This window comes from Pyrus communis, chromosome 12, assembly GCF_041283825.1.
Source record: "Pyrus communis isolate YQ-2024b chromosome 12, ASM4128382v1, whole genome shotgun sequence".
Classification (NCBI taxonomy): domain Eukaryota; kingdom Viridiplantae; phylum Streptophyta; class Magnoliopsida; order Rosales; family Rosaceae; genus Pyrus; species Pyrus communis.
The window spans coordinates 3,735,588-3,754,343 of record NC_142576.1 but is presented as its reverse complement, the minus strand read 5'-3'; the positions used below and the strand labels follow the sequence as shown (position 1 = coordinate 3,754,343).

Below are 18,756 nucleotides of genomic sequence, written 5' to 3'. Positions count from 1 at the left end.
ACACTTCTTCTGCTGATGCGTTTATGTAGGTTTAAAGCTAATGGATTATTATATCATATTGTTGAACTGCGAATGCATAATAGAATAGTGGGATGTGCGAGAATCGAAAATTGAGAGGAATTTACGAGAATTGAGAGGAATGTGCGAGAAAAATGAATATGTAGTTAGCACTACCCTCTATAATATTCATTGATAATCTGATAACAGTTGTGTAGCAAAATCAACACAGCTATGTGAATAATTATGGTTAAACTGTTCAAAGTTTAGTTTAATACAAACGATAATCTATACTAATTTATATTAAAAGCAACCAGTTATTTAAAGTTAAGTAAAATCAGGCATGATCCCGAAGTATGTTAGTAAAATTTCTTTCTTTCTCTTTTTTTTTTTTTTTTTTTTTGAACGAGGGTATCATTTCTTTTGAGATCGAAATCGTTGTTTACATTAAAAAAATACTTCCCATGCGGTTGCTCAATAAAAAAAATACATAATTATTTTCGAATGATAAAAACAATTCTAAAAATAAAAAATTAAAGTTGGAGAGACTCTGTTTAATTAACAGTCTTTGTCGATAGATGGAAATCAACTAGGTGGAATACTCCATCAATTCAATAAATTAGAGATTAAAAAATAAAAAGAAAAAAAAATGATAGCAGGGAAGCGAAGAAAAGAAAAAGCTACGTATACAATAAAATACACGAAATAAATTTCATAAGATTAAATATTTATAAAAATTACAAAAAAAAAAAAAAAAAAAAAAAAAAACACCAGGCACAATAAGCCGAGGCGGGCGACTCTCAGCGTCAACTCGAAGAGTTGACACTCGAGCCGGAGCGGTTCACCGGCGAACCAGAAAGTAACTCGGCGAGAGCCGCCATGGCTCTGATCTGCATCTTCAAAGCTGATATATAATCCGTAGTTTCTTCTAGAAGGTTCGGCAACGACGTCTTCCGGCAGCCGGGAATCAACTGGCTCAGAACCCGAACTTTTTTCTGCACAGCCGGTAACTTCCTCCTCTCTCTCCTAAACTCCGTTTTCTTCAACCGGTTGTCCCCTGTTACCCTCGCCCTTCTCCGCTTGTGAAGCGTTTTGCTCAGCCTCATTCGACTTCTTAGGATCGCCCTGCTCCACCGAGACGTCCCCTTCGCCGCCGTAGCCAGAACTCGGTCTGCCGCTTCCTTCACGTCTCTCCCGCCGCCCGATACCTTAGCCACAGCAGCCGACGATGACGTAGACGATCTCTGTCGCACCTGACGAAGGGCCTGCGCGAGCTTCGTCGAGTAGATCCGTTGCTCCGTCTCTGATCCCCATCGAACTCCGGCTTTTGAGCTCCGGTTCCGATCCTCCTCCACGACTCCAGTTTTTCTCCGCTTTTTTCTGCTCGACTCTATCGACGACGCGTCGAGGCTTCCGTCAAGGTTTGAGATCATCGACGCCGCCATGGAAGAAGATATCCGAAATATGTTGAGAAAGCAATTCAACAATCGCCTATATATATAGTATATATGTGTATATACACACACCTGCAAATATAATCATACAAAACGATTGTTATTACGATGAAAACAATATGAGCAAATCACATATGTGTGTGTGTGTGTGTGTGTACATATACATGTACAATTGTGTATATATATATATATACCTGATAAAAGAGAGAGAGAGGAGTTTCGAGTTGTTTGTTTGGGTGGAGGTTTTTAGAGAGAGGAGGAGAGAGGAGAGGGGAGGGGGGGGGGGGTGAAGGGGAATGGGAATGGTATATATATATACCTGATAAAAGAGAGAGAGAGGAGTTTCGAGTTGTTTGTTTGGGTGGAGGTTTTTAGAGAGAGGAGGAGAGAGGAGGGGGGGTGAAGGGGAATGGGAATGGGGAGGCTGGTGAAAGATGGGAGAGTGAATATAAAAGCCGTTCACGGGAACCACGCGTCGTTACCTTAATCACATTTATTGGCGCTCTTACTCCTTTTTCCCTCCACCTTTCTATCCTTGTTCTCCTTTTTATTAAGAATATTTCATTTTGCTTTGGTTGGCCAAAGCTTTCATATTTGGTATTTATGTTTCTTAGGCTTAATTGGATTAATAGTCTAGTGGTGATAAGGTAGTTAAACGATGGTTAATTAAGATTTAAACTGCTGTAGTGAGACCTGTTAGGATAAGATCCAAAATTGAAAGTTCTATCAAATTTTCGTTAATTACTAGCACACAAGTTTCACGTACAAACAATTAACAAAAACTTAACGAAACTTTTAATTTTGAATCTAAATCCTAACGGATTTCACCACAAAGATTTAAATTAAATTTTATCACAAAATCTAACTTTCAACTTTTCTATCATCACGAGAGGACTAATAATGCAATTAGAAGTTTTTCATATTTCAATAATTTAACACGTGAAATCACTACTCGTCTGTAAAACAAAGTTTTATTATTTAATGACTAGTGTGATTAATAATATATTCAGGTGGCCGTCCATCTAACCAAAAATCTACTAACCTTTTGTTCTTCATAGAAGTCTATGTGTGATATTTCTCAGCTATTCTTTTCTTATTTTGGTTTACTTGGATTTACAGCTCTAGTAGTACAGCACTTACACACGATAAGTGTACCCTCGCAGATACAACTGAAGTTAGATTACCGTCATTCACTGATCATGAACAGAATATCTCTCAAACAGGATGAGAACGACGCAGGAATGAAACCAAAAATACATGTGAGGATGTGAATCTAAAAGTATTCCACATCGGTGAAAGAATAATTTTTGTAAGGGCTTACAAGAGGTTGAACTACTTCTCATATTGCTAATTGGTTTTATGATGCAATCTCAACTTTCTTTATAGTATCTAAGCATGTCGTTCCATGTATGAAACCCAACTGCCACATGCACTCTACGTTACCGAATTTGTATTGTTCACGTGTGTGGCAAATGAGCAGTTATGAGACGTTAGGATGAATTAGAGTAACATTAAAGTTTGATTAAAAAATAATAGACCACTAGTAGTAGTACTAAAGAACAAAAGAGAGCCTCGCATGGAACATGCTAGTGATTGAGAGCATGTGCAATCGGACAATGTTTGTTGTATTATTTTTTATATTAGTGGATACGACATTTCATTGCGTGTGTTACACAAAATTCACATTATTAATGTTCATAAAGCCTTGTGAACAAAGATAATAAAAACGATTCAAACAAATATAATGGGTTTTGCAGTTTTAACATTATGTTGGATTGTTGTTGGAACAGCTAAATTGCTTTTTAACAATTAAAAGCAGTAACGGAGTCACTCGTATATTGGGTTGGCTTTTTAGCCACAAGCTATGTGAGATTGTCATAACTCTTTATTTTGGTTCTTGAGATTTAAGATCGATAAAAATAGTCCCTAAGATTATCTATTGTTAACCATTTTGGTCGTTCTGTGAAAAATATCTGTTAAATTGAAGAAATCACTAGTTCAAGGGAGGGGTTAATTTGATAAAAATACTCTCAATTTAATGAAGATTTCTCACATAAAGACTAAGATGAATAATTATATCAATCTCATAGACTATTTTGAATAAAAAGTCATTAGGATTTAAATTATTCTTTTACTACATGCATGTGATATTATATAAAGGTAATAATGAACATGCAACTAAAGCTAATGGCCCCCTCTTAACAATCTAGACATGAATAAGTCAGAAAACATTTAGCTTCCATCCATTACTCGCCAATTTGACCTATTTCTTGTATAAAAATTTAAGTACATTCCCCCTCCCCCACATCCTCACAATTCTAGTTTTGTCACCAATCAAAAGCAGCTGTTCTTGTATAACTACGTTTGACAAGAATGCTTACAAGTGCTTGGAAGCACTTAAATTTGTATAAAACTTTTAACATATTTCTAGTAAAGAATTTCTTTCAAAAGAGTTTTTGAGCAGAAGTACTTATAAATGCAATCTCAGGCTAGCACTAAATGGCTGGAAGTATTAGCTCATGCACTCACGTCATGTATTCTCCCTTCTCCAAATATTGCTCGTATATATATTAAAAAAAAGTTTTTAGCAAAAAATGTATATGAGATTAGTATAATTATTCATTTTGATCTTTGACAATAAAAATTAATGGAAGTGGTCCATGAGTTTGTCCACCGTAAATCATTTTGATCATTCGGTGAAAAATTTGGAGATATCCTCTTTAAATTGTCACGTAATGACCAAGTGACCACCTTTTAAAAAGTATTTTTATCAAACCAACTTCTCCACTTGACAAGAGTATTGGTAGATTTTTCAAGCAATAATCAAAATGATTTACGGGAGAAAAAATTATAGACCACTTCTATCGATTTTCATTGTCAAAAACAAAAGTGAGGAGTTAAACCTATTTCAGAAACCATTTTGACTAAAAAGCCTAAAGAAGAGAGAATGAAAGAAATGAAAGATTAATTAGGTCAACTAAAGCAGATAAACCTTCATTAGGTGCAACTAAAGAGAGTTGGGAAGTGTTTGGTGGTATCAATGTTTTGAGTTGTACGTCACCCTGACAGGTGAAACACATCCTCGTGTCTCTTTAACACAGGATGGAAGCATTTCAAACGTACCACATTGTATTCCAATAATTTTACTACCAAAACTGTTACATGTACTATTTTTTTCAAGAGGACTAACGGGTAGTTTTGCCATAACAGTCTATTATTTCAAAGGTTAAAAAGACTTATAAAGATATTTCAATCTCATGATCATCATTGTGTGATTCATCAGCGCCATAAATTGAACCAATGACATGTCATATAAAATACAGATCTAAAATTTATCTCTAACCACTAAGTCACCTTGTAGTGGTTAAAGGTTACATGCACTTTGAAATTTACCAAATCATTCATCAATCCATGGTCCAAATTAAACGAATGCTAGGGCTACTTTTCACCGGAAAATAAGGAAAATAAAAGAAAACATGGGTCTGCCTGGTCATCTTGATTCTTGTCTTGCAAGGCCGACATGCCTTTTTTTGTTATAATATTTGCAATCTTACACTAAATCCATTTATTGATCTAATTAGGGTTTTAAAGTTTTGAATGTGTTAAATCAAATAAATGATTCTAAGTCCTAACTGATACAGTAGTATTTTATTTGGGGTGACATTCTGGAACATTACACTTTATAACTTGAAATCCATATGGATATAAAATCTATTGTGTACACAACTGGACATGATTAACACCGTTCAGCTAATATTATATTCATAATACTACTTCTCATTTTGGTCACGATAAATAATGAGTTAATGCATCATCATTTTTATATTGTTTTGTGTATTGATTGAGGTAGATACGATCACAACACATATGTAACAATTAAAATCGAACACAATTCAAATTTGAACAAAATAATATATATATGAATATCATTTATTTGTAACCAACAAGTGACTATCATATGTTTTTGTCAATTGAAAAATTGCCGCTATGTGTCGCATGAAATGATATTTAAGTTGAGATAATGCAAGATGCTTATTGCTCAGTTACTGAAGTGCATTCACTCCATTTAACTGAGATCCTAAGTTTAATTCTCCACTCCCTAACATTGCTTCCGTAGATACTTGAGAAATATCCATTCACTACTTGAGAAAATATATTGATTTTTATTTATGGAGTTATTTTTGGCGGATTGATGATGTGGAAATAGGTCATTGGCAACACCCAAATTTGTTGGCTTCCATCAATTGGTTTGGAAGAGGAACATCTCCGGATTCATTTTGTGGGGATCCTAGGAATCCTCACGTTCATCATAGATCGTGCGGTTAGTTTTCATCAGATAATATTTGTGTTTAATTTTAAATAAAAAAAGTCAAATAATTTATAACCGCACAATGCGCGATGAATGACTAAGATATAAGGATTCATCCAAATCCAATTGGTTTAACAAGGAACAATTGGAATTTGTCCTTTAGCTCAGAACCATTGCAATGATTAGTAGGTAATGCACCAAATAAAAACACGAGAGAGAGATGTGGTTGTTTTGTTGGAGTCATTTTTTAGCGTGCCATTAAAACAGCTATGTACTAAGTATCATAATACAAATAGTTAAATACAAAAAATATATTAACTATTTATATTATAACACGTGATGTTTGTGCCACATTCTTAACACACTAAAAAAATCTCTCGTTTTCATGGCACTTTCGATCATCTGGGCCTTTATTATGCATTTATCTATCAGATGATTTGGACCGACCTCCCAATGTAACGATGTGGCCTTGTTCGATCCACACTCCCTGCCTACCTCACAATTTTATCTTCCAACATGCTCTTTAGGTTTTCCTCTGCTAATTTATTTTTCAAATATCTCATCTACTAATTAATAACAATAATTCCTCCACATTTAATTGATTAGATTATCTTATACCCTAAAATATGTGTAAACACATTAAGGGGCCTGATTTCACAAATTGGAAGATAAACAATTGAAAAAAATCAGATCCCTCATACTAATTACATGCCAGAGAGCTTGTCTCCTTGTGTGAGACAGACTTCATTACCAGAAAGTATGGTTTAATTAAAATTACTATATAGTATTTGATTCAGTGCACACACCTGGACCGGAAATTTTTAGCATAAAATAATGCATGCTATACATCAACTGTTTTAAAGATGTGATGAGACCGGTTGAGTCTGCCCTCCCGGATAGGTCTGACAAATGAATCGTGTTTATTGTGTTTGTATTTTTGTTTTGTCATATGCGTTATTTTAACAGGGTCTTAACAGATGATCCGATTACAACCTGATTTGTTAATAGGTCGTGTCATTCATGTCGAGTTAACAGGTCACGCAATAACTTGTCATGTTCAATGTTTGGACGTGGCAAACAGTAACTTATGGGATTCTAAACGAGTGACTAATAACAACATGACTCGTTAACAGACTCTTAACGGATAATCCAATAACAATCCGACTCATTAATAAGTTGACCCAAAATCTGTCATTTGTGTTAGATTAACGAGTCGTGCAAAAAAATTTCAAGGATCGTTAAATTGTAATGCAAGTTGTATTGTAAGGTAGAAAGATTCCAAGACCATGACAATATATAGTCTTCTCAAGTTTAGCCAAAAACAATAACTATCGAATATAGGACCTCAATTGTAAAATTAACTGTTTTTAACGACTTGATCCATAAGTTTCTTGCGATTTGCCAATTCACTATACAATTTAATTCCTTTGCATCCTCCATAATATTCTTACTTATCCCCTTCTCTAAACTAATTGAAAAATCAGCCAATGCGGTTTCTTTTGGTGTTCCCCACTAAATAAAATAATTTGATTGGGACTAAATAACTGAATCTCAAAGATGAACCAAAAGATCTGTGAGTTGTGACTGCATAAGACAAGAAACCCTTGATTGGTTTTGGTGCAGCCTTGCTCCCTAACAGGGTTTTCTTCATTTTATTATTAAAAATGTTTGTCATTTAGTTTTTTTAATTATATTTTATCTCATTAATCGGTAATTAAATATGATGTTTTAATTTGACAAGCAAACTATATATCTGTTTGGTTTCGTCTGTCACGGGGGGATGTTTTTCTAAATTGTTAGGTCACTGACTCTGATACAATGTAGTAGCATTTCCAACCTGAATGAAACTTGCTGGTCAAGCCTCCATTTGGTTTCCTAAAACTATTTGTCTTGGGGAAATCATGAAACTTGAAGACTCCAACTTTTTGTCTTGGGGAAATCATGAAACTTGAAAACTACAACTCACATAGATTAATTAGTAGAGTTCTTTTTGACAACAACTTTTAATGTTAGTGAGAGACACTTTAAGAATTAACTGTTAAAAAAACCATCACATCTTTAGTCTTATATCCTCAGGCATTGTCTATCGAATTTAAGTAGCTTCGTTTCTACCTCTGATCACCCATTTGGGATTTGGGATCTTGGTAAGAAAGTTATGAAGTTAAGGGATCTTGGTAAGGAAGTTCTGGAAGTTCTAGAGTTAAGGATTGTTCTTGGGTACCTATTAAGACCTATTTAGTTTGATTTCATCTTACATCATCATTACCATTATCATCTCATCTCTATATTATGATGATATTAAATTAAACGGGTCTTCACGGGTACTCGTTGATAAGCCAATGAGTTGATTTGCCACCTCTACTTGTGATCGTGACAAGAAGTTACGAGAGGCTTATTTTGTGAAGAAAAATAAAACCTAATTTGAGGTGCATAATTAAACATTAAGTTCATGTTTGAACCACTAGATTAGGATGAGGTTAGTACAAGTGGGTGCATAGAGCCAATTAGTGCAATGCACTAAGTATTCAACAGACAATAATGTTGGGAAGAAGATAAACATGGAATTTGGTGACAGAAGCACGTTTTAAGCTGTCATTTTCTAATATATAATATGAGTAGGGCTTATTTGATATAATTTAATTAAACAAACATGGTCCTAGTTAACCGATAACACTTTCATCATGATTTGATCATGTCTTAAGAGCTTTTGTCAAAGATTGATTCTACTCTAATAATTGTACTTATTTTTCTAGGTACCCACTAAGCAGGTGCCTAGTCCTAATTAAGTGATGACACTTTCATCATTTGATCAAATGTAGACAGGTGCGCACGGGTGCCTATGTCTTGGTGAGCAAGCCATCCTTTGCTTGTCCCAAGAACCATAATCATGGTGTTTTGTGTTAAACTAATGACAACAATTTACAACTAAGCAAAGGCTAAGACGAATCGCCTCAACCGTTGATTTGCTTGAGTTCAAATGCATCGACGACTGCCAGTCTACCCACACGGGTCACACACTCATTGATGGTCACGGGCAGATCCAGCTTGGGGCAAGGTGGGTCAACTGACCCTCCCCCCACCCTAAGTTTAGTAATTCTCAACGGAAGAGTTGGAGTTGGGTTGCCTTTTGAAAATTAGGGACGTCCTGAAAAGCTTCCCTCCAACTGCTCGATGGATTGCCTTTATAAGTATTGGGCAGGATAGCTGCTAGCCGCATGCCTTTATATGAGTTGCTATGGGTATCTTTCAATAGACTCACTCAAGATATGTTGGCATCTATCGACATGCTCGCTCAAAAGCTATTGACATCAGTTGACATGCTAGCTCGAAAGTTGTTGGCATATGTCAACATGTGTGCAATATGACTTGGCAAATGACCTGAGGCCTACCAAAGCTCGACAAAACACCAATTTGCATGCTATTCCATCCAAAAAATTTTGCACGGTGTGCACGCTATTCTTATTGATCTTTCAATAATATTTCCTGAATCCGCCACTGTGGATGGTCGGTTGTTTAGTTAGAAGCAAAACTCTTAACAACAATATTGATAATGCTGTAGAAGAAGAAAATTAGGGATCTTCCTAATTTTTATTACCGTAATTTGGCTATGATCAATGATAATCTCTCCAACTTGAACAAATAAGTACAACTTTTTGGTAACTATAGCTGCTGTGTGTAATTTGGTGTCGTATTTTCACCGTGAACAAATGGTTGTAGGAAGAAATTAGACAAGATCTGTACAAAACATTGATGTCAGCGCGCATCCGGTAGTTGTAAGCTGCTTGTTGAAGTTTTCGGCTTTACAACGTGTGCCAGTGTGATTTCTTCTGGGTTGGATCCTGGAATTTCCTCGAGAAATGGTACTTCGAATAATAACGATTGGTATAAGCATACCTCATCTTCCTTGCAATAGTAAACCTGCAAGACAAGCAAAGTTTGATTTAGTTCACGATTGTTGAAACAGCCCGTAGAATTCGATCTTTTTGGCAGACATGATTAGTTTGTACGCGAAAAATAAGTGATACCTTGCAATTTATTCTCCCCATTGAAGCTGAGGGAGATGGTCTCTTGAAATGAAGAGTTGCTGATCCTTCTGGACTAAGATATCCATCAACGGGCTCAATGGAAACAGCAGTTTCAGGCTCAGTTTCAACGCTAAACTTACTGCGAGCTTCCTGCAGTTAAAAATCTACGCGTGACAAATACGGAAAGCCATGCAACGCCAGAAAATTTGATAAATAGGATGAGAAACCAATGCAAAACAGAACTGCTAAATTGGAAGCTATTAGTATGTGTTCTTTGATATGAAGAGAAGGATGGAGACCTTTGAAAAATGATACCCTTCAGGTACTGATATTTTAATAGACAGGTTGCCCTCGCTGGATAGGCCACCATCAACTGTAATGGTCTGCGTGTCAGCTGATGACCGCCTTCTGAGGCGTTTCAAAGACTTGGATTTTGCTACGGGAGGCTGAACCCCTTTCAGCTCCAAAGTAAGAAGTTCAGCTTCTTCCCTGTTTAAGTCTAGATATCTGATTAGACTGTTGTTTGTATCAGCTACAAAAATTCTTCCTGTAAAAATTAAGAGACAAACTTAAACCCCAGCTTGTTACTGATAAGAAAGAATATAATGGAATCTCATATTTACAAGATTCCAATGTAATTTCGAATGATGCTGAATTTTAAGTGGCATGTGCATTTATAAAGAGGCATCACCGTTTTTTGATTCAACAATTCCTGATGGCTCTGAAAGCTGCCAGAAGATAACCGCTTATCAGCAAAATGAATCGATATGGTGAACCTACTCCCTATTTTCTAGGATCATTTAACTTCCTGGAAGAATATAAGTGCTAAATTTCTATACAGCGCATTTTTTCCTAACATCTGCACCGCTACCATCCAAAAGAATTCGTTAAATGAAAACCAACATAATTTCGAACCTGAGCTTCTAGAGATGTTCCGTCCTTGAAGCCAGCTTTTCCTGTCCCTGCTACGGTACTCACTCTTTTAGCAGCTGGATCTAGTTTCTTTATCTGGAGTTTGGAAAGAGATCAGTTAATATTTGAACCAAAACTGCTACAAGCTATCACAATATCTCTCAAGATGAACTTTACGTAAAAATCAAATTGATGCTTTCGACTCAAAAGCACATGTTACATCTCAGAATGGTTACTGTCGGTCATGATCTAACTACCTTGTGATTGTAACTGTCTGCTATATAAACTTCACCATTCTTTGCACATAAGACTCCTAGGGGGTGTTGAAGAAGTACTTCAGACCCTATTCCATCGTGGTCACCAAACTGTACAGAATTACGTCATAAGAATATTATACGAATGTGGATGCAATGGATGAAGAGGGGAAAAACCATTAGCTAAGATCACCTTAAACAAATTTTCCGCAAAATATGGATCACCACCAGCTAGCAATTTCGACCCTCCTGTTTTTAAATCAAGTGCCCTAATGGAGCTACTCTCACTATCAGCAATATATAGCTCCCTGAGATCTACAACCCAAAAAAGAGTTTAGAATCTGTGAAAGGCCATATAATTTCCTTATATGATGTCAAAAGTGATGAACTGTGGCATAATATTGCAACACATTACCAAGAGATAATGAAATTCCAGAAGGCTGTGCGAACGATGTGCTTGAAGAGCTATGCGAATCACAAAAAAGTACAAATAAGAATGAGTTTGTCAGGTCTGTAAGTACTACTATCGGATAAAGGTTCATTATGTCATTGAGCTTCTTCACTTTATCTATTACCTTGATCCATTCAAGTTTCTTTCGTAACCATCACCACTAAATGATCTAGTAGCTCCATCATCTGTATTGTGCTCCCAGATTTGATGTGAGCCAGCCATGGCAATATAAACTTTCTCATTGACTGGATGAAAGCACACGTCCCATGGTGAGTTGAGGAGCTGAAAGAATGTAGCTACAAATTTATTAACAAAGTGTAGATGTTAAACCAAGATTCATGGTCCAGTTTAGCTGGTAATCTTGCCTGGGTACTTCCTTTCCCTCCCCCTCGGTAGTCAGAGCCTTTGGTTCCATTTCCAGCAAGAGTACGGACTGTCTCATTAACAAAATCAATCTCCCTACAATAACAGAAGCTAGATTATAACATGATCACACATAGAATGTCAAAATAATTATAACTTAATGTCGTATGGTAGAAGAGGGGATCAAGCTTGTGAAACAAAACTTGAAATAGTAAAATGAACAAGGGGCCACCATGTACCTCAAAGCATGGTTTTCAGTATCTGCAACATAGAGGAGGTTTTTCCTTTGGTTGTAAGCTAGGCCCTAGTAAAGCACATGACCAAAGGTTATATGCAACAGCCAATATTCAACATGAAACTTGAGATGAAACAACTCAGAATGCAAGCATGACATGCTCCTAAAGACAGTTTATTTTCTTACCTGAGGCCGATTGAAGGTGGCATCATCGAATGAACCATCACGAAAACCTTCCTCTCCACTACTTCCTATTTGGACAATAAAATTTCCATCTAGGTCGGTTACCACCTGAAATCCATGCACAACAAGATGGTTAGAAAAGAATCCAATACACAATTACACATTGAATTTCTGCTATCACAAATTAGTAGGAGAGGTCTTAAAATTATTGTCAATAGGAAAGCGAAACAGTTTGGGTACCCCCATTGAACCACAGACATGAGGTATACTCTTCAATTAGGATCTCCACTGAAGAGAACCTATGTCAAGAAGCTCAGAAGCTATATTATGTGAATTTATCAACATATTATCGTACTTTTCTTTACAGAGAGAGAGAGAGAAAGAGAGAGAGAGAGCTTACTATGCGGTTATGATTACTGTCTGAAATGAAGAGCCTATCATTTAGAACATCAATTGCAAGCTTTCCTGGAAACTTTAGCGGGGATGTAACTAAACGAGGATCATTATCTTTCTCCAAACTTAAAGGAATCGGTGCATTGTCCAACATCTTCTTTCTGCCATAAAACAAAAGAGCTGCCTCCACCAAAGAGTCAAGATCCTTCCAAAAAAAAAAAAAAAAAAAAGAATATGCTTTATTCATTGACCAATTAATAATCAGAAATCCATCAAATTAAGTGTGAACAGCTTGGAAATACAACAAATATGAAATAACAGTCCTGAAATGAAAGAGAAAAAAAAAATCGAAGTTTGTTATCAGTACCTTGCGGCGACCTTCACCTGACAGTTGTGCAAGGAGCCTACCATTGGGTCCAACAATAGCAAATGTTGGCCAAGAATTGATACCTAGTTCTCGCCATAGATACATATCTCCATCATTGACAACCTGAAACAGTAAACGGTATAAAAGATATAGCGGTGGATAGACTTCACCATGCAATTAGAGATTATATAAACAAATTATATCAGAAGTGCAGAATGTTATTTGCCACTACTATGGTTGAGAAGCAGGAAATTCAATCAAACTCATAAATTCTGATCGACAGCATAACCCTGTCCAAAGGCACTGACATGTTATGCATGGCAACACATTATTCAACATTCATGTTCTACACTCTACATATTAAACCAAGATAATAATAGCTTCTGGCTATAGATAACAGTTGAATTAACTTTGGCACTTTATAAGCTGAATATAGATGGTCAAGCACTACCAAAGGACTCAGAGTACTAGAACACCCAAATAAAATGAGAAATTTATTTCTATCAAGCACAATTCACAAAGCATGAAGCTTACTGGGTGAGTGATGCCATAGCGCAACACTGCATTGCGAATGGCTTCTAAATCCTTCTCATTATCAAACTTTGCAGAATGGACTCCCACAACAGTGAACTATACAAGAATGAGAACAAACATATCATCAACCAGAGAGGCAATAGTATATAATTCCGTAAAGCCAGGTAAATATTATTGAACATTTTGATATATAAGACTTTGTTAATTTATCACAAGAAGCAATATGATAAAGGCAGAAGCCTGTAACATAATAAATTTGAGGCTACCAAAAATTGAGAAATTTGAAAGAATAGGGAAAAAAATATTACCGGCATATCTTTGTATTTTTTCTCCAGAAACTCTAGATCTGGCAGTACATGCATACAGTTTATACAACAATAGGTCCAAAAATCTAGCAGAACAACTTTTCCTTTCAGATCCTGCCAAAAGTACTTGTCAAAACTAAAGCTATGCAGTAAATCTTGGTTTAACCATATAGAAGTTCAAGCTGCATACAAATTACCCTGCTAAGCGTAATGGGAGCTGTATTCAACCAATCAAGTTTTGGTGGAAATTCTGGCACGATAGGAGCAGTTCCTCTTGCAAAGTAAAAAGACCATTCATCAAGCAGGTTATACATATATTTATGTAAAGTAACAACAATGATATAGGAATACGAATATGAAGACAGCCACTAATGCAAATTACATAGAAAAAGGTTGGGCAGTGAAATCCTTATTTACCTGGTTTCCAAGTCAGATATATAGTTGACAAATTGTTGGATTCTTTCAAATCTTGATTCACCTATAAAATAATTAATGGTAGAAAAGAAATTTGTGGTTTTCATTTCTGCTGTAACTACGAATTCATAAAGAGATGTGATATTTGGAAATAGAAAGGAAAACAAAATCAAAAGAAAATGTAGCAGATAAAAGAATATACCAACACCACTGTGACACCATTACCTTCCTTCTGTTTAAGAGATGGCTGGTTGATCCCAAATATCACATTCCAAATAGCTTGAGGTGACGTATATTGCATTGCCTGTGGAGGAATCTCAATAGAATGTATAAATTACGGAAGCTACGAAATAAAGAAGAGGAAAAGATTAAGAATCTAAGATGTCATCTTTTAATGTTAATGGTCACTTGAAAATTACTCTCGTCAAGAATTCTCCTCTTTGAGTTATACCTTCCAGTTTGAGATGGCAAAGGCAAGACAAGACAAAGAAATCCCCAAGCTTCCATATCTCACTATATCTCGCCGAAGAACCCTGCAACCTGTTCATAAATTATTCTGCAGCCTCAAGCTAAGGGGGTGCAATATGCTGTCTGTTTAATCGAAAAATGCAACCATGTGAAAATTTTCTCATGTTAACAGGTTACACAGCCCAATAACACATGGCACACAGATGTGTAAAACAAAATTGGCACAAATACACCTTAGGCTGTTTCTAGAAGAATGATTTGTTAGGTAAAATGTAAAGTTTGATAACTTTGATTAATAGGTTGAAATATACACGATAAAAAATAGATGCTGCTAAATAAGAAATGGATTACTTAATCACAATAGTACTTCAAATGTTGTAATTAGAGAGTCCTTCTTACCCTCCATCTGAGAAAAACCCACCATTGGAAGCACCGGTTTTCTGTATCAACTCAGAATTTATTTCTGTGACCTTTTCTGTTGTGTTTTGAGATGACAAATAAGTAACTTGAGGTCCCTGAATCGTCCCATCTGCAGTGGCATATCAACATAAGACCTTATGTTCCAGAAGATATAAAAAGTGAAAGATTAGTCTGCAAAAAATATGGTAGGAGAATGGCGTTATAAGCTTATGAGATACTGTCTTAATGGTACAAGAAACCAGACTATAGATCAATTAGATCAAAAGGGTGCATTGAAAATAATTGAGAAAGAGTTTCAATACAGAGGATGCTGCTCACAAGAAAATAGGTCTTATAATATTCCTTAAAAATTGTCACTAGTGTAGCTTTAATATTCTACATTCTTGAGGGTACAAAAGGCATTTGCATCATATTCTCAAAACTACATACTATAGCCAGAGCCGCCACTGAGAATATCATCGAGCGAAATATTTCCTATTTCTTTTCGGATTAGGGATGGACCAGCAGCCTTCAGCTCCACTTCTGATAAAGTAGTTTTGACTGCTATGCATCTACAAGTAGCAGAACAAGATTAGCAGTTTGCAAAACTATAATCTGTAGTTCTAAGTATTCAAAAATTAAAACAAATGATTCGTGTAATTGGCACAGGGATAAAAAGAACAGATCCGACTTCATGTGACGATTCACATGATTCATTCCCCCACAATATATATTGGATAAAATATGAAACTTTTGCAATTTTACCTCATGTTGGCAGCTTTGGCAGCCTGCACTCCAGCTAATGCATCTTCAATAACAATACACTGCCAAGACATAGGCAGGCATATAACACCATAAGAACATGAAAATGGAAATCGAAAGAACCAAACTGAAACACCATAAGAACATGAAAATGACATCTTCAAATTTCTCCTATTTTGCTCAAAAGAAATCTTCTTTTAAAGAAAATGGCAAAATCTTCTGAACCTCACTAGTCGGGACATCCAAGATTTTGGATGCAGCCAAGAAGATATCAGGAGCAGGTTTCAGTTTCTCAAAAGCATCTGCTGACACAATAGCATCAAACCTGAAAAAAAAAAGGACAACAAAATAACCAGAGTGAAAAAAATCAGTGATCTACAAAAATGAAAATTGTATATGCTTGCTATCCCACAACTACAAACTTGAGAAGCACAGCACATGACCAGATGGGCTTACATTGAAAGCGGTAGATTGGCAGCAGCTAGGTTTGCATTAACCTTGATTCGATCAGCACTAGATGCAACAGCAACTTTAAGGCCTTTTTCTTTACACTGTTTTATTGCAGAGAATACTATTAAGAATTACTAAATGAAGTAGCGGAATAGTAATATCTTTTCAATTACGCTTAGCGTCCTCAATACCTGAGTAATGAGTTCAAGGGCACCTGGGAATCCTATTCCAGAATTTGGTTTTGCATACTACAAGAAATAGAACATTTCGTTGGGGTTAGTTGCAACTTAAATGATTCAAAATTAGTGTTAAAGAAGATAGACTCTAGCAAGAATCATTAACCTTATCCAAATATATCTCAAAGAACCTCTTCTTTGCTGCCTCAGGATCGAATCCCTTTACCCCCTTAACGGAAGCAACACCTCCTAAGAAGTTCGCTTCTCCTAGTACATTGATGCAAAATGGAAACCAACTTTAGGAAAAAGAATATCTTTTTCACAACAAAACTGCACATCGATTTTGTTCCAATTAACTCACACAATAGTTAAATAACAACAGGGATCTTAACATTAGAACCGCTGGAAGAAATTTGGTTTATGTATTCAAACTGAGTACGAGATATTTTAAATAATTTTAAAATTCCAAATTTGAAGGGAGAATCTACTGTACTTTCGATTACAGATTATTCAACTTGCAACTACAAAATTCACAACCACAATTCTTCTGGTTTTCTTTGCAATTTTTCCATCCCAAAGTCAAATGTACGAAACAAACACTGTAAGAAATACTTCATGTCAAGAATCCATAGCAGTAGGAAAGAAATATTGAATTTTTACCAGTTCCCATGAATGGCACAAAGTCCTCCACCGTGACCTCCACCCCCATCTCGGCGAAAACGTCGACTGCGGCCAATCGAGACGGCTCTTCGCTGTCGCAGAGAACTCCATCCATGTCAAACAGCACAGCAGACACTTTCCCCCATTCACTTCCTGATGATTCTTGGACATTTTTCTCCTCCACTTTCACACCAGCTTTCACAACCATTTTCTTCGAGAAGTCGAACCGTTGCGGCCTCCACTGGAAGAGTCGGGTCGAGACTGAAATGGGTTTGAATCCTTTCGAGCTGCCGTATAAAGAGCAGAGCTTGGTGGGCTGTGAGAGAGAGGTGGGTGGCGATAGTAGTTTCATGGCCATGGAGGTTTTTGAGTTGAGAGCTGACAGCCAACTGATTCTGTTTGTGTGTGGCGGGGAAGGGGATTTAGTTATGTATTGTGGCATTATGACGAGAATGCCCTTGGTTTTGCCGGATTGTACGTGGGAATAAGTATGGGTTTCTGGTCATTTTCCTTGGTGATTTAAAGGTACGTCCGACGAGATCGAAATTGTTTTTAGTGGTGGAGAAATTGGATCGCGTTCGACTTGTTATCCACTTCTTCAAGCATTCCCTCATTCACGTCTTCTTTGATTTCTATTGAATGTTTATACATGTTATGTCAATTGAGTAGGGTATTATCACCTTATACTCAGTGACGGTTTTGAAAATGTGCAATAGGTTCTCTAGCGTATGGCCTCAATCTTAAAGGGATCCTAAAAGACGATATTATCTATATATATCAACTTGATTTGTTGCGAGAGAAAAAAAATAAAAAATAAAACTTCATCTTTAAAAAAATTTATAGGTTCTACAAGTAAATAAGAAAAATAAGGCCTCCATATGCATGAGAGGAATCGCTAGTTTGGTTTTGCCCTAAATTATGTTTTTATTATTTCTTTTTCATGATTTTTGCTGATTTGAGGTATAACTCACAACTACTAATAATAAACTCTAACATATTTATTGGCTTTGTAGCAAGAGTTCTTATACAAGAGCCCATTTATTTTCTAGGGTCCGTAAAATCTCAGGATCAGCTCTGCTTCTACCGAAGTGCAGTTTCCCACAAAGTCAATGCATCCGCAACAAAATTAGCATCAAGAAAAAAAATGACATAAAGGAAGGCACTGGAATTTGCAAATCAATCTTTGGATATTGGGAATAAGGTTAGCAGGTGCCAAGGAGAAGAAGATTCACCATTAAGAACATCGATAAGACTCTTGGAGTCCTGTTGCCACCTACAAGTTCAAAATTTCTTTCGACAGGGCCACTTAAAAAGAGGGATCATGTTATTATCGAACATTTACATTTTTAACAAGCAATTAGAATAATTTTTTTTTAGAACTTTCAAAATAATGAAGTGCTTTTTGACAGGAATCCGTTCTTTGATCTTTGAGCAAAGTAAAGATGGCAAACCAAACCCAGTAGCATAGGCTTATAACTAAGTTGTGGTGAAGCCTGAGTCAAGTGGATAAAGGTATTTGAATCTGTTCACAAATCACCATTTACGGAGAGTGAGGTCCTACTAAGCACGCCCTATACTACTCGGGGTAGTAGACCACCCCACTCTCTACTTTCGGGTAGCAAACCAACAAGGTAAAGGATGGGAA

The 18,756-nt window shown here is 36.2% G+C and overlaps 2 protein-coding genes across 4 annotated transcripts; both read right to left on the bottom strand.

Annotated features, from left to right (window-relative positions):
• Positions 1-694: 694 nt before the first annotated feature.
• LOC137746055 (transcription factor bHLH149) lies at positions 695-1,939 on the bottom strand. 2 transcript variants are annotated; one of them, XM_088680835.1, is made up of 2 exons: positions 1,771-1,939; positions 695-1,523 (listed from the first exon to the last, which is right to left on the bottom strand). In XM_088680835.1, exon 2 carries the CDS (start codon positions 1,440-1,442, stop codon positions 804-806), a length of 639 nt encoding a protein of 212 aa, XP_088536961.1. In that variant the 5' UTR covers positions 1,443-1,523; positions 1,771-1,939; the 3' UTR covers positions 695-803. The 2 variants fall into 2 exon arrangements, with proteins under 2 accessions (XP_088536961.1, XP_068342209.2); XM_068486108.2 differs by lacking the exon at positions 1,771-1,939 and adding an exon at positions 1,646-1,764.
• Positions 1,940-9,318: 7,379 nt separating this feature from the next.
• Positions 9,319-17,528, bottom strand: LOC137745627 (haloacid dehalogenase-like hydrolase family protein). Of its 2 annotated transcripts, none has more exons than XM_068485612.2 (28): positions 17,112-17,528; positions 16,618-16,718; positions 16,467-16,523; positions 16,282-16,376; positions 16,051-16,150; positions 15,829-15,887; positions 15,514-15,635; positions 15,064-15,193; positions 14,648-14,729; positions 14,422-14,500; positions 14,200-14,260; positions 13,980-14,055; positions 13,786-13,896; positions 13,478-13,573; positions 12,944-13,066; positions 12,584-12,781; positions 12,187-12,291; positions 12,005-12,069; positions 11,768-11,861; positions 11,527-11,684; positions 11,367-11,416; positions 11,145-11,266; positions 10,955-11,062; positions 10,701-10,793; positions 10,477-10,513; positions 10,085-10,332; positions 9,786-9,949; positions 9,319-9,678 (listed from the first exon to the last, which is right to left on the bottom strand). In XM_068485612.2, exons 1-27 carry the CDS (start codon positions 17,467-17,469, stop codon positions 9,794-9,796), a joined length of 3,084 nt encoding a protein of 1,027 aa, XP_068341713.2. In that variant the 5' UTR covers positions 17,470-17,528; the 3' UTR covers positions 9,319-9,678; positions 9,786-9,793. The 2 variants fall into 2 exon arrangements, with proteins under 2 accessions (XP_068341713.2, XP_068341712.2); XM_068485611.2 differs by having other exon boundaries at positions 9,786-9,935; positions 17,112-17,527.
• Between the last annotated feature and the right edge of the window lie 1,228 nt (positions 17,529-18,756).

Coding starts and splice junctions, on each gene's coding strand:
- LOC137745627 (XM_068485611.2), bottom strand. CDS start 17,469: ATGGCCATGAAACTACTATCGCCACCCACCTCTCTCTCACAGCCCACC. Junction 16,719..17,111: donor TGTGCCATTCATGGGAACTG/GTAAAAATTCAA, acceptor TCAATGTACTAG/GAGAAGCGAACTTCTTAGGA. Junction 10,794..10,954: donor CAGACAGTTACAATCACAAG/GTAGTTAGATCA, acceptor TCCAAACTCCAG/ATAAAGAAACTAGATCCAGC.
- LOC137746055 (XM_088680835.1), bottom strand. CDS start 1,442: ATGGCGGCGTCGATGATCTCAAACCTTGACGGAAGCCTCGACGCGTCG.